The sequence below is a fragment of the Platalea leucorodia genome (genome assembly GCF_965183815.1).
Source record: "Platalea leucorodia genome assembly, chromosome: Z".
Lineage (NCBI taxonomy): Eukaryota > Metazoa > Chordata > Aves > Pelecaniformes > Threskiornithidae > Platalea > Platalea leucorodia.
The window spans coordinates 26,677,611-26,702,153 of record NC_138858.1 but is presented as its reverse complement, the minus strand read 5'-3'; the positions used below and the strand labels follow the sequence as shown (position 1 = coordinate 26,702,153).

The 24,543-nt window shown below is 40.0% G+C and overlaps 1 protein-coding gene across 3 annotated transcripts in view; it reads right to left on the bottom strand.

Moving 5' to 3' along the window:
• The window catches only part of AP3B1 (adaptor related protein complex 3 subunit beta 1), a 167,730-nt gene extending 143,721 nt beyond the window's left edge, over positions 1 to 24,009 (bottom strand). For all 3 annotated transcript variants that reach the window (XM_082336830.1, XM_082336832.1, XM_082336831.1), the window contains exons 1-3: positions 23,790 to 24,009; positions 8,772 to 8,847; positions 3,751 to 3,825 (exon numbers count right to left, since the gene is read on the bottom strand). In XM_082336830.1, the coding sequence (XP_082192956.1) occupies positions 3,751 to 3,825; positions 8,772 to 8,847; positions 23,790 to 23,920 (282 nt within the window). In that variant the 5' untranslated portion in view covers positions 23,921 to 24,009. The remainder of the gene's footprint in view (positions 1 to 3,750; positions 3,826 to 8,771; positions 8,848 to 23,789) is intronic.
• Positions 24,010 to 24,543: the final 534 nt, after the last annotated feature.

Below are 24,543 nucleotides of genomic sequence, written 5' to 3'. Positions count from 1 at the left end.
AGCATGGGTGCAAGCAACTGAAGAGACTACAGTATGTAAAACCAAGTGCAAGCCCATGTGTCCGTGGTGCCAGTGACTGGAGCGGGTGCAGGGGTACCAGTGGATCAAGCTGCACTAGCTGGTGAGTAGGCGAAGCAGCCTGCGAAGGAGGCATGTAAGGGTGTGGGCATCTAAGGGCAAGACCACAGGAGGATTTGACTACAGCATAGACCAGGGGAGTCCCACCAGCTGCCAGAGACACCAAATGATCTGTGGGTCTCTAGAGGCAAGAACCATGTGTTTGTGTTCACCTTTCTAAGGGCATAACCACAGAGAGTTGGCTAGTAGAGGACCAGGGGAGTTCTGGCCAGGTCCAGTTGTGTGTGCACACATGTGCACATAGCTGTGTATCTAAGGGCAATACCATGAAGGGGTGTGCTGGTTTTGGCTGGGATTGAGTTGATTTTCTTCATCGAGTCTGGTGTGGGGCTCTATTTGGATTTGTACTGAAAACAGTGTTGATGATGCAGGGATGCTTTCCTTGTTGCTGGGTGGTTCTTGCACAGAGTTGGGGCCTTTTCTGCTTCTCACGCCGCCCCACCAGCAAGTCAGCTGCAGGTGCATGGGAAGCTGGGAGGGGACACAGCTGGGACAGCTGTCCAAGCGGATGTTCCACACCATACGACATCATGCTCAGCATATAGAGCTGGGGGAGGAAGAGGGAAGGGGGGGACATTCAGGGTTATGGCATTTGTCTTCCCAGATACCCATTGCACATGACGGAGCCCTGCTTTCCTGGAGATGCCTGAACACCTGCCTGCCGATGGGAAGTGGTGAATGGATTCCTTGTTTTCCTTTGCTTGTGCATGCAGCTTTTGCTTTACCTATTAAACTGTCTTCATCTCAACCCACAAGTTTTCTCAGTTTTACCCTTCCAATTCTCTCCTTCATCCCACTGTGATGGGAGTGAGTGAGCAGCTCTGTGGGGCTTGGTTGCCTGCTGGGGTTAAATAATGAGAGGGGGTAGCTACTGGGGGACCAGGGGAGTCCTGGTTTACATGTGTTCATATGCGTACAGCAGTTTGTACCAGCAACTGAAACAGGGCTGCAGCTTTAGGGGCTCATACGTCCAGGTGCCAGCAACAGGGGAGACTAGGATCCAGGGGCCCGCTACTGGGCAGACAGTGTCTGAGCCCAGCTGCTGGATGGATCCACACTGTACATATATATGTATGCATACGTTCCCACTAGCAGAGCTTCCTCTTGAACTGCCAAGCTGCTGGTGCTGTTTGTGTTCACGTGAGTACCTCGTGTCAATTTACGTGGCTACCTCTGTACATATGTATTTCTTGTGTGTGTATATACACAAAACGTGTGTGTGTGCACACCTACCAGGAATACACTCCCAGCCTCACTACTGATTGGGCTGGAAGCCTGGAGCTGGGGCAGTCTTGCCTCTGTCGGGCTAGTGGTTCCAGCCCTAACAGCTGAAAGCACTCAATATGAATAATACCATCCAAGGCACTCCGCTTTGGTGTAAGGTTCAAAACTGGACTTAGAGTACTCATAACTTGCAAACATAAGTTAAAGAGGAAGAGAATATTTAACTAGTCTGAGTCCTTGCTCCATTTCCTTTTATCGCCTATTATTAAAAGTACATTTACAATTTCTAAAATTATTTTAATACAGTAAGTTCTGAAAGACTCTGAATTGTCATCTTTGCACACTAATGCCTCCTTGACTTACCAGAGCTCAGTATTTGGCCCCAGCCAAATACGTACGTTCTTTCAAAGAATGGGAAAAAAGCAAAGTTTTAAAGTCATAGCTAAATAAGAATAACTTATTTAAAGCTAAAATTAGACTCAAACTGGACTATTATCATCCATCTGTGTAAAATAAGGAAGAAAACACACATATCTGTGACCTGCTATATCGCAGCACATTAGAGAGAGGCAGGAGTTTACTGAAGTCATTATTGCAGGAAATACAATCTTCAGTGCCATTAGCCAGGGAAAAAAGCAACTTTTTGTTCCCATTAGTAATAGAGGTTGAAGTACATATTTCCAGGAGAGGAGGAAAGAATTGGAGCACACGTTCAATTGACTTCTCTTCTTAAAACCCACTGCTTCAAACCACTACTTCCTGCATCTTTCCAAAATTATGATCCTCTGCATTAGGAAGTAACTAATACCATTTCCCGCTCACCTTGCTTTCCTCAGACTGATGCTTGTTGATCACTATGCGGTCTGGAACTACAAACTTACAGATTATTTTCATCCAAATCTCATTTGTCAAGTCAACTATAACCCTGACACCTCTGCACCGGAGCTGACAATGTATGCATAGTACTGGTAGTGAGCATCAGAGTAACATTTTCATTATAAAACCTCTAGTTGTACAACTTCTAATGCAGATGCTGCTTTAGATTTCCTCGAGCCACATAGTGAGCCCGTGGATTTAAACATATAGTTGAACATAATCTCAATTTTTTTAACCTCCTGGAAATTTGAATTTTCACTAGTCCAAGATGGATTTTTTTTCTTTTTCTTGCTTTCTTATGAGGAAAAAAAAAAAGACACAGAAGTAAGTTACTTTGTGTGTCTAACACCTGACATTGGGGCAAGAACAGACACATATTCTGCAAAATAAAATGGATGGTGCACAGCCCAAAACAAAAACTTATATTTCTGCTATTGTTTTTCTCTACAGAAATCCTGAAAACAATTATTAAACATGTCTTCTTTAAATTTAAAGTCACACAATTTAGTGCACGTTGAATAAATTTAGTCAAGCAACTTGTCTCAAGAAATTAACCCTGTCACAGAGGATTCTGACTCAGGTTCTTCATCAGCTGCTTATACAGGAAGTTTAAATTGTTCTTGTCTGCCCCTTGATATAGTTCCTCATACAAAATAAATGAGTAAGGGCATATTCTCGAGATGCGTGTATGACTTTGCTGTAAAGTCTCCATGTCTTGCAAAACATAGAAGTAACCCAAAGATTTGAGATTACACCGCATATTAGCAAAAATTTCTTCTCTGCTCAAGATGGGACCTATCCCCCCCTCCTTCCCCAACCAGTCACATCTCTCCAAAAGATTCTGAAACTTGAAAGATACTTTTCTGTAGTCTTCTGGAATCACAGGCATTCACATTAATAACGCACTAAACAAATTCTCTAAACTAAATTATCAAAAGAACCAACATTTAAGTACTGTGAAACAAAAAAATTATGTTAAACACAATTCATTAGTAACATCACATTTTTTCTAAACATGGATTCATACAGACTGGTTTAACTGAGTTAACGTGATCTCACTCTGCAATCTTAATGCTGAGACACTCCTTTTATAAATATCCTACATGATTAGAACAGTGACAACTTTTTTTACCCAACCGTTACCTCTCAGCCTTGATCTGCAACAGATGCTTTCAAATACAATGTAGCACAATCCCTACCCAAACTTTGCAAGCAGTACCATACCTCAAACTATACTACCTTGTCTCAGAACTACCACCACACACTTCCACAAACCTTCCCTAATCAATCAATTTTTTAAAATGTAAATTCCTCCCTCCAGATCACCCAGTGAGTTTCCTTTATTTATATATTGAACTATTATCATAATGCTGTCATTGAAATTAAACCGTGAGAAATTCTAATAAAAAAATACTAGAGATTTTATGATTTATGTTGAAGTCAGACACAATTAGATAAAATTTTCATAAACAGATCTCCTATAACAGTATGCTTAATGAGCTATAGGAATACCTCAATATTTTTACTGGCAACATTCTTCACAACAGCAGGAAACAGCTCAGAAGCATTTTTTCCCTTTGCAATCATCTGGAAAAAAAAAAAAAGAGACAAATCTTAATAATGTAATAATATAATTTGAGTGTTTGGATTTTTTTTGGTTTGTTTTTTATTGTTGTTGGATCTTGTTTTCTTTTTTAAAAGAGACAGGCATTTATTCCAGGTCTGTATTTCAAACCTGATTTCTATGAAGTTGAGGATAAAGTCTGATTTTGTTGTTAACTACTAGACTTCACAGGACACTATCCATACAACAAAACCCCCGAGTGCTGGCTGGTTATGAGTTTGGGGGGTAGAATCAATGAACTGGACTTTACCATACCAGACTGCAAATCATTTGTAATACTTTCAAAATTACTTAAAACAAAGATCTTGCTAATCTGAAAAGCTTTACAGAATTACCTTTTGGGAGCTGCTATAAAAAAAAAAAAACAACCAAAAAAACAACACACACGAACAAAAAACAACTGAAAACCATCAGGAGAAGTTATAAAAGTTTGTTCCAGGGAAAGGAACTGGACTTAATCTTGGTGTGCAACAGAACCAAGGAGAAAAAAGATATCACACTTTAAAAACAAAGCAAGGTTGTTTTCCATAGCAAGTTAAACACAAAAGGCCCTAAAGTGTTTATACAGAACAAAAAAAACCAAAACAAAACAAAACCACCAAACCACACGGTAAAAGCAAGACCAGTCAACCCACTGTGATTTTTTTTAAAAAAGGAAGAAAATTTTCATATTTGATCTTAGAGAAATCTGAAACTAGGGCACATAGTCAACAATAAAATTGTCTCAATAAAGAGCACAAACAACATAACCCCAGTTTAGCTTCAGCCCTTGTATGAACAACTTAAGGAGAAAGTTATTTATAAGAAATACATTAGAAGGAATAAAATACTTCAATATACACTACAGATGCACAAGTCTCATTTCTTAGATCTAACTGCCAGCACTTCGTATCCAAGCTGCAAACCCTGGAATTTCATTAACATGTTATATCAAGTTACAGTGCTGTTGAATACTCAGAGCACCCCCAGCTATGGTCAAGGGCAGGACCCAGTCAGCCAAACATCAAGCTAATCAGAAAGGACAAGAGCTCACTAAGATGAGCAAATATGCAGGGATCCAACACAGGAACATGAGTTTTGCAACTGCAGTTACTGCTGCTCATAACCGTCTCACATTCCCACCATTACTCAACATTATACAGCTGATTAAACTTCATATTCCTAACTCACAGGTCTGTTCGTCTATTTCTTGATAAAACACATTAAGGGCATAAAGAACTAGGATCTCATGCAACAAAAGCAAAAAACCCCACAAAACCAGGCAATACCTTGACAAACTGTATATTTGGAGAAGGTTAGAAGAAAGATGCTAGAAGAAGGTAGTTGTAGTTCAAGCTATTACTGAGTGAGCCTTTCAAAAGGGTTTAGGAGCAGCTGTCCAGCATGACATTTCAATTTAACCAACTTAACACCTTAAACTATTTCTTGCAGCTGTATTAAAGCACAAGAAGTGACAAACTAAGAAGGATGTGCATTGTATGGGTTTCCCGGGGTTTTAACTAAGAATCTAAATTAAACCACTGCTGTCAGGACTGAGGGTTCTTCGTAATAAATGCCAGATTCAGAATGACCAGAGTCAAAGAGAACTTAGCAGCAAGATGCACTGCGGAGAAGTATCATCAAATAAAATACTATCAATCATCTCATCTTGATTGAACAGAGGTTATGTTATTCAAAAATAGGGATGATCCTTAGACTTCCCTGATAGCAGCAGTAGATAGTAGTAGATAACAGTATGACTCTATGCATTAGTTGCATTATTTAACTGATGAACCATAATAGCTCCAGTGTACCATGTAAATATGTATTTAGGGTCTTTTAAAAGAGTGTATTTTGACTCATTAAGTCATAATGATTAGAGTAAATCCTCCTTAGCCCATGGATCATTACCCTGAAAGAACATAATGGTTCTTTCCAAGACTAAGGTCTATCATGTCATTTTTGTTGCTGTGCCTAGACATTCTCCATCCTGCACAGACAGAAACTTGATTCCAGAATTAGTGCTATGTATTGTCATGGTGTACTAAACTTTTTTTTTTTTTCATGAGAGAGACACAGACATGGATGAAATTCTCTGTGGGAAATCAGGCATGTGAATTTGTTTCCTAAATTTAATGCTCCGAAATCTTCAGGAGCGAAATTCCACTGAGATTTTTTTCCCAGATGAGAAGTTCAGACAGGTTTCAAGACCTGGTAACAAGAATATCTTGGTTGTTGTATTAGCAGTGTATGTTTTAAAAGAAATATCAACTAGTGTGTTTTCATGCATATAGTAGAATAAACTTGGTGCTGTATACACTTCAAATTTATTTCTAAACCAGCAGCATTGCTCATAATCTTGCAAAGATGGCAATTATTTTATGGCATGCATGTAAGGAAGAAATATAAAAAAATAACATACTCACTGGAAAAAAAAAAAAGATGTGATTGATCATTAAAGTCACACAAACATATTTTAGCTGAAGGTAGGTTTAGACACCTTCATGTAAGAGAGGGAGTGGAAAGATCAAAACTGGACTACTCCTATGCTTGAAATTATGTTGTTAAAGGTCACTCTCTGCAAAACAGATTTGTTTTTATTTGTAAGGAATCTCCTTCTCCCCAGGAGAGAGTTAGCAAGCCACCTTAAAGGAAGAAAAAGCAGCAAAAGGAGCCATAAGCAGTGTTCTCCTGGTACTTTTCCATCACACCTATAGGGACAAATGAAGGTTCAGCCTCTTGAAGTCTACTAAAAGAGTAGTAAAACTATTGGTATGCACAGCTTTCTCCCCTACCTAAAATTAGTGAAAATGAGCATTCCAGTGAGACACGTTAAACAACACTCTGACAACAGAGTTCCTTTTTCCTCTAATAATAAGACTAGAGGAAGCCTTTCATCTCTGGAAGACACATCTCACCCCTGAGAACTCTCTAAATGTAAGCACACAGCTGGTAGCGCACGAGCATCTTTGTGCCCAGCAAGAACATCATCGCAACCGCTACAAGGCCTTATGCTAATTGTGCCAGGTCCCAGTCCTGGCCTGTAAAGCTCATTGTTTCAGTTTGTTATGTGAACCAGAGGTTGGTATCAGGTGTCTGTTATCAAACAGTTTAAACACGGGATAAAAGCAAATACCTTGAAAATATGGAAGAGACTGAAAACAGGATCCAGTGATTCAAACAACTCGCTTGTGGTCAAGTAATGGTCAACCTTACGAGTTAGAAGGCTGTTTCTGTTTTAAGAAAAGTAGCAGCAGCTGAGCAAGGAAAAAATATCCAAGAAACAGAAGGTACCTGCTGCCATCTTGGGAAAGTAGTGCTCTTCCAGCATTGCACAGTGCTTAGAACAGGGACAGAAACCAAGCACTAGGAACTTACAAAGGGACAAAAATCCAGAATCAGGAAATGGGGGAGCAGAAGAAAGAATGTGCTCAATTCAGTTCTGCCTTCCCTTGAACGGGTCTTGAGCCAGATCACCTGAGTCTAAGAGCATCAAGGACCACAGCTATCAGTGCTAACTACGCTTCTCCAGCAACATGGTATCATATACTTCTAGGAAATCAAAGGAACAGTTGTTAAGAACTGCTTTGACTACGTAGCAGCAGCAAGTATTTAAAATAAGTGCATTTGCTCATTGCGCACTCATTTATAATGAGACCATTGTTTGTAGGAGAAAGTGGAAAAAAAATCTAGTAAAGCCTTGGCATAAAATTTAAAGCTGACTCGATTTTAATAGTTTCTAATTCCCCCATATGCATACACATGCACGTGTTCAGCTGCAACAGTTTCCAAATACACATAAAGATCTGGCCACCTTTTCAAAAAAGAAAATCAAGGAACCAAGAGGCAACTCTCTCCAACCCTCCTGCCCACAGAAATAGCCAGAAGAAAGATCTTTTCTGAGGGAAGCTGAAGAATGTAAGTCATCACAGGGTGAAACCATGGCACTTCTAAAGGCCATGATTTCTCGCAACTGCACCTGTTTATGCCAGACTCTCACTGGTCAAACCCTGAAGAATCCCACACGATGTTGGAGAAGATGAACCACAAAACCTTTCAGCACAAAAAAAAAAAAAAAAAGACCAAGATCAAAGGCAAAAGCAGAAGACAACCAGATTGAGTAACATCTTCATCACTAGAGGATAATGAAGGGAGAAGTCACTAGCTCTAAAGAATGAACACCATTGCGTGATACAACCTGTACCTACTCATTTCAGTACATGCGTAGATAGGATTAACCCATGCAAAAAAACAAGCAAAACAAAAAAGCACATCCAGAGGAGACTGAAGGAACAACGAGAGAAAGCAAATGCAGAAGTCCCAACAAAAGAAGTCAAGTGGACACTGAACAGCTTTCCATAGCACACGCTTCTAATACTTTTAAGAAGAAATAAAGGGACTTTATAAACTGCATGATGTTTAGTCTATAGGGTTTAAACTCACAAACGTGTTAAACATTATTTAATCACCTCTGTGGGTACACAGTTCACCAGAAATACATATAGGCAACACACTCAATTAAAAAAAAAATCCTTATATAATCTAAAAAAGTAAAAATAGTAAATGTAATTTGTCATTTCACTCCTGCAAATATCTGTTGATTCCTGCCTGCTGAATTAAGACAGCAATTGAAGCTTCTCTGAAGGAATCATATCCTATTTAAGATCTCACCTCCCTGCTGCAAATAGTTATTTATACTGTTACATAAATATTTTAAAAGGATATGACTGCATATATTTTGATATAGCAATTTGTACAGAAAATTACAAATTAAGGACTTCACAGTAGCTTTTAAACACCATTTAGAGATTCAAACCCTGGCTTGGTACAGGGTCTGTAAAGCGAAAACAGTATTCACAACCAAGAAATAAAAATAATAATAAAAAACCAGATACCCTAACAAATAAAAATAATTTAAAAAATCACATACCCCAACAATCCTTTTCATAGCATCCAGCTTTGCAGAATCTTTACTGCTTTCCAACATTTGTTTTAGGTCTTCATTTCTATGGTAGAAACATAGTAAAGCATCAATTAGAAAAAGTAAAAAAATAAAACCAGAATATCATTTTTATATTCTTGCATCAATTCAGCAACTTAAGGTGAAGCACTGCTCCTTCTTGCCTACTTTTAAACTGTATTTCTTAACATCTTGGCCTAGTATAATGAAGTGTTTAGTAAAAGAATCTATCAGATTCCAACAATAATGCAAGACCATACAACTTTAATCTGCTGTTAGCGGAACCTTGGCTAGAAGGTTGAAGTCTTGAAGCAGGAGGAGAGCTCAGTTTGAACCAAAGACTCATTCGCTCCTCCCTTTTGCCCCAGTGAGAGGTAGATGTAATAGCCTGTGGGTGACATGTTTGTGCTAAAATATAATATCAGCTTATGTAAATCACTGAAAAGCCCAATAGCAGACTTCAGTATGGTCTGAATTTCAACAATAATCAAGCATATAATCTTGTGTTTTCATTTGCCTTTCTGGATTGTAAATTGCTATCCCCTGTCCTCAGGATTAAAAGCCTCAGATTGGCAGTATATCTATTCTACGTGCCGTAAGACAAAGATAGCCCAATGATTAGACACATACAGCGTCCAAGCACTTTTTACAGATGAAATAAAATTCTCACACAAAAATATTAAGTCAATAAGGATGTTCTCTTGAAGATACAGCTTCTCATTAGCCATCAATAATAAGAAACCTCACCCTGCTTGGCTTTTTAGATGCTAAGAGATCACAGCCTAACTGCATTTATAGACTCTGAAAGTCTACAAAAAAGATTCTTTGAAGAAAGAGCCTTTTGTACTGCCTAGATCGCTTGAGTACTAAAAAATATGAAGCAAACAATGGCTCAGGAAGAGACAACTGTAATATTCCAAAAAACTCTGAAAACTTTCCAAGTTTACAAACCCTGTGAGCTTTCACATAGTGAAAGGAAACATAGAAATCCAGACAGGATTTGAAAAGTGAATGCAAAACCTAGATATATTCTGATTTATCACTGCCCTCAGAATTTCAGACCGTGAGGACGAAGAAGTTTAAGCCAAAGCCAGAATTAGTTACAATGAGACAAAATGCTGTCATCCATTCCTTCATAAACCTTTAAATAGCATTCTTCCAACTTGCAAGGGATAGAGTCACTCTAATACACAAGATTTTCCTCATATTTTCAGACCTACTATTACATCTATTCTGTGTCCCTCCATGAGAAATCCACATTGCCCACACACTTCAATATACGTTCACAAAATTAAAAACTACAACCAGATGGGGAAAAAACCCAAACAACGTTTTTTCCTCATGAGCCAGAAGAAGAACATGTAAAATTCAGGATGCAGATACCTACATGCAACTTCCAATTGAAGTCTAACTGCTTTTTCAAAACCAAGCGTTTCATGAAATACTGGAGCAACCTAATACAGATGGACTGTTGTAAGTATTGGCTTCACTTTACAGTTTAATATTTAAGTATTATCTTTAAAAGAAAAAAAGTGGAAGCATTCAATTTCCTCACCTGCTGAAGCACCATTTCCCAAATATCACTGGCAATTCCCTATTTTGTCTGCATCACAAAGGTTTTTACTATTTTTAGTTACTCCTGGAAGTGTTTAAAGAATTATATGGTCAGTCTTTTATTGCTACACTTATTTAGTTGTTTGCTTCAGTCCTTTAAAGTATACTTCCCATTCAACTTTGTTCTGTAGTTTTGCATACTGTTGAGATCAGTTTAATACGTCTATAGCTGGCCGCCTTCTCCAAGGCAAGTGGTAACATCCAGTGTACCACCTTCTTGTAACACCACCCCAAGTTGACAGATCTGTTAAAAGTAACTAATGCTGTGATTTCACAGACCTTTTCCTATTGTCCTCCTCTCAGCTCCCTGGGATAAAGGCACACCTCCCGCCACATTAAGGTCTCTGGTTTTCTGATTTCACTTCAAGTGTGCTTGTGTTCACCTCTATATCCTCACACTCTTTTCAGCCACTCCATATTTTTCCCTCATCTCTATATCCTTATTTTTGATATCAGAAATCAAATATATGTCGGTTTAGGGTTGTACCTAAAATACCTTTAATAATTTGCCTTTTTAGCCTTTTGATCTCTCTGCGTAGCTCCATTTGTAATTAACTTTTTAGGAAGGCTAGCTTGATTTAACTTTTGGCAACTCCCTTTATTCCCATCATTCTTGGCCACGCAGATAGCCTATTTTGCTGACCATTCCTGTCCACCTATTCCTCAAAGGATATTGAGTAAGTCTGAGTTCTTTCAGATCATCTTGACACACCTGTCTGAGACATTGCTCTAGTTGGATACAGAAATTTCAGAGACTCTTAATTCTTTCTGCTTAAGTCTTACTCCTTACCTTTTAACCTTAGCTTGTGAAAGAATCTATACAACAGAGTTATCAAAGTTACATAACAGAAGACTGAACTTGATTTAGAAAGTTACTTCTAGACCTATGCTCCTCCTTCCAGTTTCCTACTGCTATTTCACATAATCATGCACAATAGAGACATCAGTAAAAACTAAAGCACAGGATAACATTACTAAAATGTGATCACCTAGTTCTCATATAATTGGTAGGAAGATGCTTCAGTTCCTTGGCACAACCAACAAAGCACCTACTTTTTAAAAAAATTAGCATCTGACTAAAGAATCAAAAAGTGTTGCACGAATAAGACATTGCAGCAACCACATGACACTCAAGTCCAGGAATACATTTACCTTATAAAAAAATTAACAAAAAAGTTAACATGGAAAAATAAAAATATGTCAACAAAATTTGCAAGTGAGAAAGTAAAAAATGTGGAAATAATAATTTGAACTTGAGGATCAAGTAGCAAAAATGGAGGAAGTTACACACACACAGCACAAGATTCAAGTACATGCTGAAGACTACCTCCCAGAAGCTGGGAATGACAAAAGCAGACAGTAATCACAGGATGAGTATGAGTTACCAGTGTAAGAAATACAAACAAAAAAGGCAAAAGGTGAATTTAAGACGTGAAAACAGGAGAAATAAATAGTTAACAATGGAATGTACTTCTAAAGGCTTACAGAAAATATCTATCATACATTTCAAATTAAAACATTTTGAAATGTTAACAGGGAAGATATAAACCAGAGAAATTAAGACATGAGGACCTGCTTAAAGCCAGCCTTGCTTTCCTAAGAGAAAAGCAGCAAGGGAAAATAAAAGAAAAATAGAAAAAACCAAAAGTTCTTGATTAATCCATTTGGAAATTAATTGCTACTGATGTATGATTTCTAATATTTTCTAAGAAATAATCCAGGATTAGCAAGCAGTAGATACTTACAGAGTAAAATATTGCTCCGTATATTCACATGGATTAGCAGCAGCAAGCCTTTTTTCTTCTACAGTTAGATATGGTTTCAGTGTAACCTCAAAGCTTCGCCCTTTAAGAGCGGATTTAACAGTGCAAGACACCTCAATTATTTTACCCAGCATTGTAGAATTTTGTTCCATTCTTTTAAGTGCAGTATTTAAAAAGAAAAATAAAATAAAATGACTGCACTCAACTAAGCATGCCTGCCAAGACTGAGGTCTACTCAAAAAAAGAAAATCTTATGAAGTAACAGGATACCCACTCCCTTGCTGTTTTAACTTCTAGAAACAAATATCCTACACAGATTTCAAAGGTCATTTCCCTCCAAAAACAACTCTTAGCAGCCTCAATGAACAAAGGGAAAGGCAAATGCATTTCAGTGTTTCATAATATAGTTTATTGTACAATAAAAAAAACATTTTCATCTTCTGAGCATTAAGATTTAAGGGAATTTCAATCCTTAAGTAAAATCCTCAAAACAGAAAGCATAAATGCAAGCCTCACACTGCTGTTCATGTTTCTATACTCATTAGTTATTCTGAAGTGACAGTTCTTCAGTACACAATGTTAGACAAATAATTTCTTTATCACTTATGTCTACTTGCCAGGAGCTCAGGAAAACACAAGCAACCCTCCAGCTGCATCAATACCTTTGCCTCTCCCCGCTATAGCCTCGACAGTAGTTCTAGCCTTACAGAGTTAGGTACATATTAGAGATGACTGACGATTATTATTACTTCACCAGCAAAACCAGGTTTAAAGAAGCCTGATTTGATAGTTTACGATTAATACAGAGCTATATGAAGCAGGACAGTAATGGTCCAACAACAGTAGGTGCAAAAAAACCTTTGTAAGAGTAAACATATTGTCTCTGAGCCCATTCTCCCTAACAGTAAGAAGGGGTGAAATGACTTTCTGAGAGGCAAAAAGAAAGAACAAAAAGAAAGAACAAAAAGAAAGAACAAAAAGAAAGAACAAAAAGAAAGAACAAAAAGAAAGAACAAAAAGAAAGAACAAAAAGAAAGAACAAAAAGAAAGAACAAAAAGAAAGAACAAAAAGAAAGAACAAAAAGAAAGAACAAAAAGAAAGAACAAAAAGAAAGAACAAAAAGAAAGAACAAAAAGAAAGAACAAAAAGAAAGAACAAAAAGAAAGAACAAAAAGAAAGAACAAAAAGAAAGAACAAAAAGAAAGAACAAAAAGAAAGAACAAAAAGAAAGAACAAAAAGAAAGAACAAAAAGAAAGAACAAAAAGAAAGAACAAAAAGAAAGAACAAAAAGAAAGAACAAAAAGAAAGAACAAAAAGAAAGAACAAAAAGAAAGAACAAAAAGAAAGAACAAAAAGAAAGAACAAAAAGAAAGAACAAAAAGAAAGAACAAAAAGAAAGAACAAAAAGAAAGAACAAAAAGAAAGAACAAAAAGAAAGAACAAAAAGAAAGAACAAAAAGAAAGAACAAAAAGAAAGAACAAAAAGAAAGAACAAAAAGAAAGAACAAAAAGAAAGAACAAAAAGAAAGAACAAAAAGAAAGAACAAAAAGAAAGAACAAAAAGAAAGAACAAAAAGAAAGAACAAAAAGAAAGAACAAAAAGAAAGAACAAAAAGAAAGAACAAAAAGAAAGAACAAAAAGAAAGAACAAAAAGAAAGAACAAAAAGACTCCCACCTGTCTGCTCACTGCCATATCTAAGAAGGCAATGAGATTTCCCTGAGTTCCTGAGCTGTAGTCTAGTCTCTTAACCGCTATATAATATGGCCCGCTGTCCTAAAAAGTCGCCAGTTGAAGACACTGATATGGACTATAAGTAGAAGTATTATATTCATATACAACATGAACCGGCTATGAAATAGAATCTTTATTATTTTCATAGCATCTACCAAAAAAAGGCAATCAGCCAATTATTAATACATTAAGGAATTGGTACTCAGCTGCCTTTGTAATCTTTACCATCACAGGCTTGAATTCCTCAATATAAGGAGTTGAAAGCTAAGGGAGTGTAAATTAGAAATGCAAATTCATTGCCTAATTTTCCCTCATAGCAAGCATCATACAGACAGATCTGCAATGATACAACATGATGGACATCACAAAGCACATCCAGAGTAATACATTCTCTTTAAATCACTGGTTGAATGTTAAGTGGTGGAAGGCAATTTCTAACTTTCTTCTATGTGTTCATATTTTGTGATTGTAGCCTTTAAGATAGATACTACTTTTGTCTTTCTAACTCAAAGCATACCTCTTCATTTGCCTTTGCACCATTTCTGGATACAATACGGGTATGGATATGACAGGACCTACCATAGGCCTACCGGTTAGAATTAATCTTATGGATGTTACTGTAAGAAAGTAAACAATGAACACCAGTACGGTTTTTCTAGTTCTCATTCTCTTTCATGCTCCCTCTACTCCCCTGCCATTAAAAAAAAAAAAAAACCAACACCAAACCTTACAAAAAACCCACCCCAACACCCCAAAATAAGAGAAAAAAAAAAAAAAAAAGAAAGAATTAGAGCTTGACAGTCAGGAGAACATACTGCCAAACTATTTTAACAGCCTGGAGTCTTATGCCAGAAAGGACCCTGACCATTACTCCCCATGCTGATTACAGCAAACAGCAACTAAAGGACAACTCTGAATATGCTGTATTCATGTTAGCACGCACTTGGTCACTAAAACTGGCATCTTGCTCAGGTTAAAACTAGGTTTTCAGATTCTGTTGAGTATGTTACCCACTTTTACAGAAAACAAAAGAGGATAGGCATAACTGTACACCACTAAAGTTTAAACCAGCTACATCAGTGATAAATCTGGGCCTCTCGGTTACTTTGTCTTCTCATAGGAACTATCACAAACCTTTAATTGCACTAAAATACTAATCCATAATCTGTGGCATATCATTTGCCACTGCACCTACATATTCTGAACAACTGTTGTTAAGAGAACACTTACTTCACCCTGGTAAGATATACATTTATTATATCTCCTGTTCTTTTTAGTAACACCATAAGATGAAACCCATAAACTGTCAGCATTTCCTACAGTTCTAGTGTGCCCAGTTACTGAAAAAAGTTACCCACTAATCATAAGGCTTTCTTTGTAAAAAGCAGAAGTTTCCTAAGTATCAAAACTATAACAGAAGCCCAACCGGCAATGCAACAATAATTCTTTAGCTACCAAGTCACAGAATCACAGAACCCTTTAGGTTGGAAAAGACCTAGAAGATCATAATGTCCAACTGTTAACCTAGCACTGCTGAGTCCACCACTAAACCATGTCCCCAAGCACCACATCTACACATCTTTCTAATACCTGCAGGGATGGGGACTCAACCACTTCCCTGGGCAGCCTGTTCCAATGCTTGACAGCCCTTTCGGTGAAGAAATTTTTCCTAGTATCCAATCTAAACCTCCCCTGGCACAACTTGAGGCCATTTCCTCTTGTCCTATCGCTTGTTACTTGGGAAAGAGACCGACCCCCACCTCACTGCAACCTCCTTTCAGGTAGTTGTAGAGAGCAATAAGGTCTCCCCTCAGTCTCCTGTTCTCCCAACTAAACAACCCCAGTTCCCTCAGCCACTCCTCATAGGACTTGTGCTCTAGACCCTTCACCAGCTTTGTTGCCCTTCTTTGGACACATTCCAGCACCTCGGTGTCCTTCTTGGAGTGGGAGGCTCAAAACTGAACACAGTATTTGAAGTGCGGCCTCACCAGTGCCGAGTGCTGGCCACGCTATTTCTGATACAAGCCAGGATGCTATTGGCCTTCTTGGCCACCTGAGGACACTGCTGGCTCATGTTCAGGTGTCTGTCAACCAGCACCCCCAGGTCCTTTTCTGCCAGGCAGCTCTCCAGCCACTCCTCCCCCAGCCTGTAGCGTTGCCTGGGGTTGTTGTGACCCAAGTGCAGGACCCAGCACTGAACCTTGTTGAGCCTCACACAGTTGGCGCCAGCCCAATGATCCAGCCTGTCCAGGTCCCTCTGTAGGGCCTTCCTACCCTCCAGCAGATCACCCTACTACTTCCTACCCTCAGTATTCTCACCCAGCTTGTTGTTGTCTGCAAACTTACTGAGGGTGCACTCGATCCCCTCGTGCACATCACTGATAAAGATATTAAACAGAACTGGCCCCAGTACTGAGCCAACGAGAACACCACCTGTGACCGTCCGCCAACTGCATTTAACTCCATTCACCACAAATTTTTGGCCCAGCCATCCAGCCAGTTTTTTTACCCAGCAAAGAGTACGCCCTTCCAAGACATGAGCAGCCACTTTCTCCAGCTGTGGGAAACAGTGTCAAAGGCCTTACTAAAGCCCAGCTAGACAACATCCACAGCCTTTCCCTCATCCACAGGGTAGGTCACCTGGTCACAGAAGGAGATCAGGTTCGTCAAGCAGGACCTGCCTGTCATAAACCCATGCTGGCAGGGCCTGATCCTCTGGTTGCCCTGTACATGCCATGTGATGGCACGCAGGATGATCTGCTTCATAACCTTCCCCAGCACTGAGGTCAGACAAAAATCTTTACTCCTGGAAGTTTATCAGCCTGCTGTTTTACAAAATAAGAATTTCTGCTGTTTTACAAAATAAGAATAAGAAAATATGATTTTCCATGCCATCTGTATGCCCCCAAACCTGGGAACAGTTTTAATCACCTCTAAGGAAGGGAAGGAATTTTAAACAAATGAACTTGTGGTGAGACAAAGGCTCTTCGTATACAAGGACAGCACTGTGTTACTGCAAGATAAGATATAGGAAATGGCCAACAAATCCACCACAGGGGAGGAAGCAAGCTTCACCAGTTCTGATATTACGGAACCACCTCTAACAGAACAAGAACAAAAGTTACAAAAGCTCAATTCAACAGTTTTAATAATGCACTTCTTGTTTTAAGTTCTCCATCCACCACATACTTCCAGTTACAGGACATCAACCACATTGTTCTTGCATTCAAAGTCTTTAGGAGACTTCAGTCTGGATGGCACACTTTCAATGACAGCATAGTAAGATTTTTTTTTTTTGCCTGCAGCAGAGCAAAATGTTCCTACATGAGGTTCGAAATACTGTGAATTTTACTAGGTTTGAGGCAGAAAATCCACACTGACAGAGCAGCTTAACCTTTGGTCTTGGCACCTGAGTAGCAATGAAGTCCTACGGAAGGTTCTGTGTCCCTCCACAAGATTTAAAAACAAACAAACAAAATAAAAAAAAAAAGTTTTTGACATTTTACTGGCACCGCAAAATCCTTAAAATAAATTGGCTTATTCTAGCTCAGACTATTGTGTAAACTCTGAACAAGTTTGAATTTAACACTTAAAGTCAAACTGTAAATTGATTTCAGAGCCATATAACATGGAAGCTAAAAGAGCAGCAAATACATGCTGCAATTTGAGTTTATTCTGCTGTTGATTTGGGGTCCTCCTCTAGCAGGAAATTAAGAAATCTGAGTTTCACTGTGTTTCATTCTATACCACAAACTGTTTGAATGACATCTTGTGGTGCTATTCAGTATTACCATCCTTTTCCATTATAACACTACATTTATTGACAATTCACAGCACCACCATAGAATTCAACTATTATTTCAAGGGAGACTCAAATCATTTGGCTATGAGTGTAGCTGTACTGTGATTTAAAGAGAATCCGAGATAAGAAATAATCTATTTCCTTTTCAGCCACCCCCAATTTTTCAATCTGAAAAACATACTATCCAAAAAGCAAACTTGATAGTTTTAAATGATAGACAGCAGAGATGTGAGGAAAACCAGGATAACTATAGTATCCTGTAAAGCTGATAGCCACAGAGAAGAACAAGACTGGTTATAGTCTGACCAGCAACATAATTTAACTCCTTTAATGATTGCTTTGCCACTAGTTTCTCAAAGCACTTGCCATCTGGATGGTTCAGGTACAGTCTCATCGTTCTCAGTGAGGAAACATATAGAAAAGTATAAAGTTAAAACTGAATAAAGCATCTTCCCACTTCTCTGTTGTGAAACTATAGTACCTGAACAATGCTTGAGCAATTCAGTGCATGAACACCTGTAAGTTACTGCTACCACCACCATCAATGCAGATATGTAAACAACCTACATTTCAAAAGCTCTAACCAGATGGCAGCTAGTGTGACAAAACACTTTGAAACTCTTCCTGGAGAGGAGTGTGATTTAATCTAAGATTATCTGTTGTCAGTAGAGTAGTTATAGACACTGCTTCACACAGCATCACGAAAGGTTGTCTGAAAGGATGAAAAGTAGCAATCTTGCAACCCCACTGCATATGACCTCTTCTTATAGTGCCCACACCTCCGATGCTGCAAGGAAGCTTCTGTGAGAGAAAAATCTTCCTTGGCGGCAGGGATCAGTTTCCTGAGGGCTGAAAAAGTAGCATCCAAGTTGGTGCTGCCACTTAAGTGGTTGTGTCAATTTACAGCCAGAGATCAGAATTTGCAGACATTTGCAGATCACTTTGCAGCATTTGATTGTTGAGAAGGGATTATAGGACAGCGAGAAGCAGTAAGTATTTCCAGCTTCCCTGAAAATGGTGGGAAGAGGCTTCTTTTAAAGATACCACCACAAAGGTGGTGCTGTCACTGCCAGAACCTACCACAGTGTTAGTATGTTTACATATATGCCCACAACATTTCCGAAACACTGTTAAAGAGCATTACAATGCTGTTCATCTTCTACCAGGATAACAAAAAAAAAAAAAAAAAAAAAAATCTTCACATGCCAAAAGAATTCTGGTTTTCTCGAAGTAAGAAACTACCACAGGGTGGCATAGACAAGGATAGTCTTCAGAAAAGCAGAACTAAGAAAATCTGGAATTTCTTGCAAGTGTCAGCCTTTTGTTATAACACTGTTACAGAAATGTATTTTTAATGCCATTCAGGATGCAGATCATAGCAAGCGCCTACCGCAAATATATAACAACATAATAAACATGCAGAAACCACAGTGAAGACCTTAAACTATAAAACTTGCCTTTCTAAGGAAATAAAAAAGCCTCAAAAGATTTTTAATGACATTACAGAGAATCACAGCAAATCAACATTTCATTGCTTGCATCCTCATATGTGCCAAGTGCATGGCAATAAGAATATATTCACCGTGTGTCACTTTCCCATCAGATCTGACCAATTTCAGCTAGAGAACTGCTCTGCAATGGTATGCCCATGTTCGTATACGGCATTTAGTTCCTATCCTGGTACTGACTACAGGATTCAGATTTTATCTTGTAGACTCATCAGTTCATCTGAACCATTCATCTTTGCTGGCTTGTACATCCTACCCAAACTGGCACACCACCATCTTAGTGGGCATAGTGCCATTATGACAGATGGGGAAAGAAAGTAGTTGTGCCAATGAGCTAGTGGATGCATCAAGTTTGAATATTAGGGCTGGAGTCTCCTCCAAGAATTTCACAAATGGCAGTCTATGTACAAGCCTTCCATGACTGGTTGAACAGGATATGCCAAGGCAAAACTAGATCAATTTAAGACTCCAAGAACATCTCCGGCAGCTGTTGAAAGCAAGTTTTTAGCTCTGATGAATTTGGAAAAGTCTTCTGCACAGAGAATTGGGGAATGAGTATCTTAATGAAATCACCACCTTAGATCAGCTCTCTGCAAAACAGGCTTGCAAATCTCAGCAAAAAAAAAAATGGGTTTGCAGCCCTGCCGAGTTTTCTGATGAATAGCTCAACAGAATGCATAAGCCAGATCTGCAGGAAAAAAGTCTAATAAATTACAAATGTATTTTGCTTGGCAAGAATACAGTTTAAAGATGCAAATCACTAAAGTTGAAAATGCGTGTTATAAATTTTGCCATCTGCTTCAATACTGTACTTATCAATTGATATCTACGGGCATTACTCATGTGGTTGACCTGTAAGTTTTTACATTTGGCTTAGATACAGCAATAGCTAGTTTTATTGCTGAAATTGTATCATTTCCAAGAATGAAACATTATTATATTTTAATATTACATGCAGGTAAATTTTGTTTAAAATGCAATTAATATTTTCTTCTAAATCCTCTGTCCACCTGCAATTAACTATAGGCAGTAATGGCTGCACTCTAATGTATGCAATTAACATGGATTCTGTGTTACTAATTCTCTGTCCAGGCTTTCTTAAAAGTTGGAAGGTAGTTAGGCTTTTAATCCCTCTACATAAAGCAATAGTACATAGCGTAACTATAAAAATATCCTATTAACTTAGATGATGTGCACCTCTGCACTACACAGATGATTTTGACAGTCTTCCAAGTAGGCAGTGCTTATTTCATGGATTTCATCAATCTAGACCATGGAGAAACAGCTTAAGGTCCACAAGCTGGATTCAGCTTGTCTGTAAGATTTGCATAAGCCCTTGGCTCTGACCAGTTTTCTGCTGAAAACTCCTGTTATGGGCAAAGACTTGTCCGCAGACCATTTCCATTATTTTGGTAGCCCACAACCTGATCCTTTTTACTCTTTTTCAAACATGTAGGGCATGTGAATGATGTACATCTGGAGCACCTAAAGTGACCTATGTCTGGAACATAACCAGTTCACAGACATGTGTCAGACTACCTACCTGGACATACAAATAACTTGCTAAAATGTAACTATACACTTTGTATAAAGGAATACCATACACCTCAGCTCATGTGACAAGCGTGGAAGAGGGAGAGGGGAAGGAGAGGAACGAGCATCTCCAGCCATGCAACGGGGCCCATTCCACACAAGAAGGTTTACACTGACGCATCTCAGGTACCTAAGATCTTATAATTATTCAGTTATTGAGATATTTAACAGAACAAACACAAAGTTTCCATCCTCTGAACACGAGATCCACCTCTAATGTATTTGAAGTGATCTAACTAACCAAAAGGCTTTTAAAAAGCAACACACACCAAATAGGCAAGCTATATTTGCTTCTTTAGTCAGGATTCAATACGCACATAAAAAGCTAGCCCCAATCTCATATATTTGTTGTGAAATCTCTTATTCAAGAGCAGTTTCAGTTTAGTCAAGAATGGGAAGAAAACAGTTTCTTATGTACATGTTGTACTTAATAATAATTTATATAGTAGTTTAGAAAAACCTCCTCCTTTCCTCACTTCTTTTGTCCTGAACATTTACACAGTTACCTGATAGAAGCCGAACAAAGCTGTATTTTTACAATCTCTATTTTTTTTTTTTCACTGCATTGGATACATACAATATATTAACTAATGAGAAACATATTATTTGCACGTGGTGCGTGCAACCTATTGCACCTTGTTTATATTAAGATAACTGTTTATTTCAATGAACATTTTATCTTTATTATCTTCTAATGGTCAAACTTACCACTTACTCAGGTTTAAGATGTCACCACAACAGAAGTTTCGAGGCACTGAGATATTTTCAATACTGATAGCATATGTCTCAACCAAACTACAACACTAATATGTCGAGAAAATACTATGTTCATTAACTGAATTGAAGATTCTATTTGTAATTGGAAGTTAATAAAGAAATCATACTTACTAAAGGTAAAAAAGGCAGCTTTAGCAGGAGAGTAAGACACATGGGCTTTTGACACCAAGAGATGCTCAGAACTTTTAGATAGTAAGTACTTCAGAGAAGTATTTCTACTGAAATGCTAAAAACAAAACACTTAGGACAAATAATTTATATTAGGTCAACTTTAGACTTCAGACTTAAGTCTACTGATACTCATTTGTGCCTCTGTGTGCAACTTGTCATAGGCCATTCTACATACCAAATGATGCAAGATTGAAGACAGTCTATCCTAACAATTTGTTTATTTCAGAAGCATTTTGGCTTACTTCCTCTTCATGACAAACAGGAGAAGACAGACAACATAAAGAAAAGAGAGTGGGATTTTTTAAAGAAAGTGTTTACAGTAATATCTTGATATTTAACTACATGATATTGTTCAGATTAACTGACAACAGGCAAGTACAGGTCTGTGGTCCAACAGTTACTGCAGCATTCTGGGCTGTATATTATATATCTGCCCATCTGCTGAGAACGGGTACTTCTTCTATCGTCAGTAGATCTAAGGAAGAATCCCCCTTCCTCAGCAATAAAAAAAAGTTTGCCAAGTACTGAAACATCACAGTGATATGGGACATAAGTGTATCTAAGATCATATTCAGCAGTGTTGAGTGATGATCAAGAGAGTCCAGCAAACAAAATCTGAAAAACCATAACAGTGATTATATTTTCATTAGTGGAACACCCCACTATCCTCATACTTTAATATGCAAGATGCAGAGACACATCTTGACCATTGGGCAGCCTCAGGTAGAATTAGCCACTTCAGCTTCTGCATCTGATAAAACACAGAGAGCTATGCTTCACCTGCAAAACAGTCTGAAGTCTAGGATTAAACAAGTTATGTAGAGAATTATAGCCATGACCAATGATTTGGGTACCCCCCTCTGTGGAAAAAAGGCAGCAAAATAATGGTTAAGAAATAAAGTACAAAGCTGTTTTTATGGAAGGGGGCAGGAAAAGAAGGGTGCAAACAAAATAAGCCAGCTATAACACATAAGTCAGCAGAGGGGCATCCATGCTAGAGCAGTGAAAATTTTAACTGGAAGAGAATGAAAAAGCAAAGTATTTAGCGGAATAGCAGGGGAAGAGAAATGTGACTTGTCTGGCAAACTGAGGAGGCCTATCAGCTGCTGTCTCACAGAGCTAAGCATCAGAGTGACAGCAGCTTCACGTTGTTGTGATTTACTTTGGTGTGGCACAAAAATAAACACATCAGTCGAGGTTTCTAGAGCATGGATGTTCTCTTTGTGCAGAACAATCAAACTGAAGAACAAGTGATTGATTTTCTAATGTACATGAGACCTTAGTTTATGGTGCTTTTTATTGGTTGCTCTCGGAATAGATTTCCAATTTGTTGCAGGATACAATTCCAGCTTAGCAAACCTCTTGATCGTTCCATTTAGACACATTTTTCCCCCCCCTCTCCAATTCACTTTTCCTTTAAGAAGCTGAAGGCTTTCTGTGCCAGTACACTTCGGCCGTTTTTTTTTTCCTCCTCCATTTCCTCATTTTGACTTCTAACCAAGACACGACACTGTTAACACCCACTTCAAGCTGGCCACCTCGCCCCTATCAACTACATTTCCAACTACAACTCCCACAAATACTTCTAAGCACTTTTTTTTTTTTTTTTGAAGGCAAAATTAAACTAACGCCAGTGTGGTTAGCTACCAAAACAGAGGAAAAATGATAAGCGGTTTTTCAAACAAACCAACAACAAAAAAAAACTTTACAGATCACCCATTGCGCTATGAACAGCTTAAAGGGAAGCAAGCGAACTTTCCCACGGCGTCACGAGGGGGTAAGAGCGGGCAACCGAGGCACCGGTTCCGCGCCACGGCCCCGCGGAGCCGCCCCTGCCCGGGAGAAGCCCCGAGGCCGCGCTCCTCCCCCCGCCGCCCGGCCCCCGCGCCTGAGGGCCGGGTCCCGCCAGCCCGGCACCGCCCTAACGCCCACGGAATCGGTCACCGTTCACCCGCCCAACGACCCCGAGGGACGGGCCCCCCGCGGCGCCGCCGCCGGGCCCGGCCCGGCCCGGCCCCCCCTTACTTCTTGGTGTCGCTGCTGAAGAGCCCGAAGGCCGCGGGAGCCGAAGGGGTCGTGTTGGGCGCCGCCTCCTGGGCCAGCTCGGGCGCCGCCTCTCCCCCCTGCTCGCTGTAGCTGAGCCCGTTCCCGGACATCGCCGCCGCCGCTCCCCGCCCGCTCCGCCAAACTTACCGGCGCGGCGCACCCCGGCCCTCCCCCCGGAAGCGGCGGGCACGCGCCAGCACGGCGGGGCGGGCAGATCACGTGGCGGGAGGCGGGGCCAACCGGCCGGGGCGGAACTCGCCCCGCCCCGACGTGCTGCCGTTGCTACGGCGACGCGGCCCGGCGGTGAGGCGAGCGGGGCGCGAGGAGCCGGCAAGGCCCGGCCGCGGCCGCGGCCGCTGCCCTCCCGCCGCCGGGCGGGGCCCGGGCCGGTGCGGCGGGCTTTGCCGCCCGGCCCCGGGGCGAGGGGAGCCGCGGCGCCCGCGGGAGGCAGGCAGCTGCCTCCCCGCCGCGGAGGGCCGCCTCGGGACGGCGGCTGCTCCCAGCCGCGCCTCTGACCGGCCCCGTTCTCCCTCCCGTCCCATCCGGCGGCCCCGCAGGCCCCGAGACCGGGCGAAGGGGCGTTGCGGAGCCCAGCCTCGCTCGGCGTCCCTCGGGGGCAGCGCCGGGAGAAGCTGCGGCTCCCTGTCCCCTGTGGGCGCCCGGCTGCGGCGGCCAGGCTGCGGCAGGAGCCCCGGGGCCTGGCTTGCCCTGCGGTGGAGATGCGCAGGCTGCC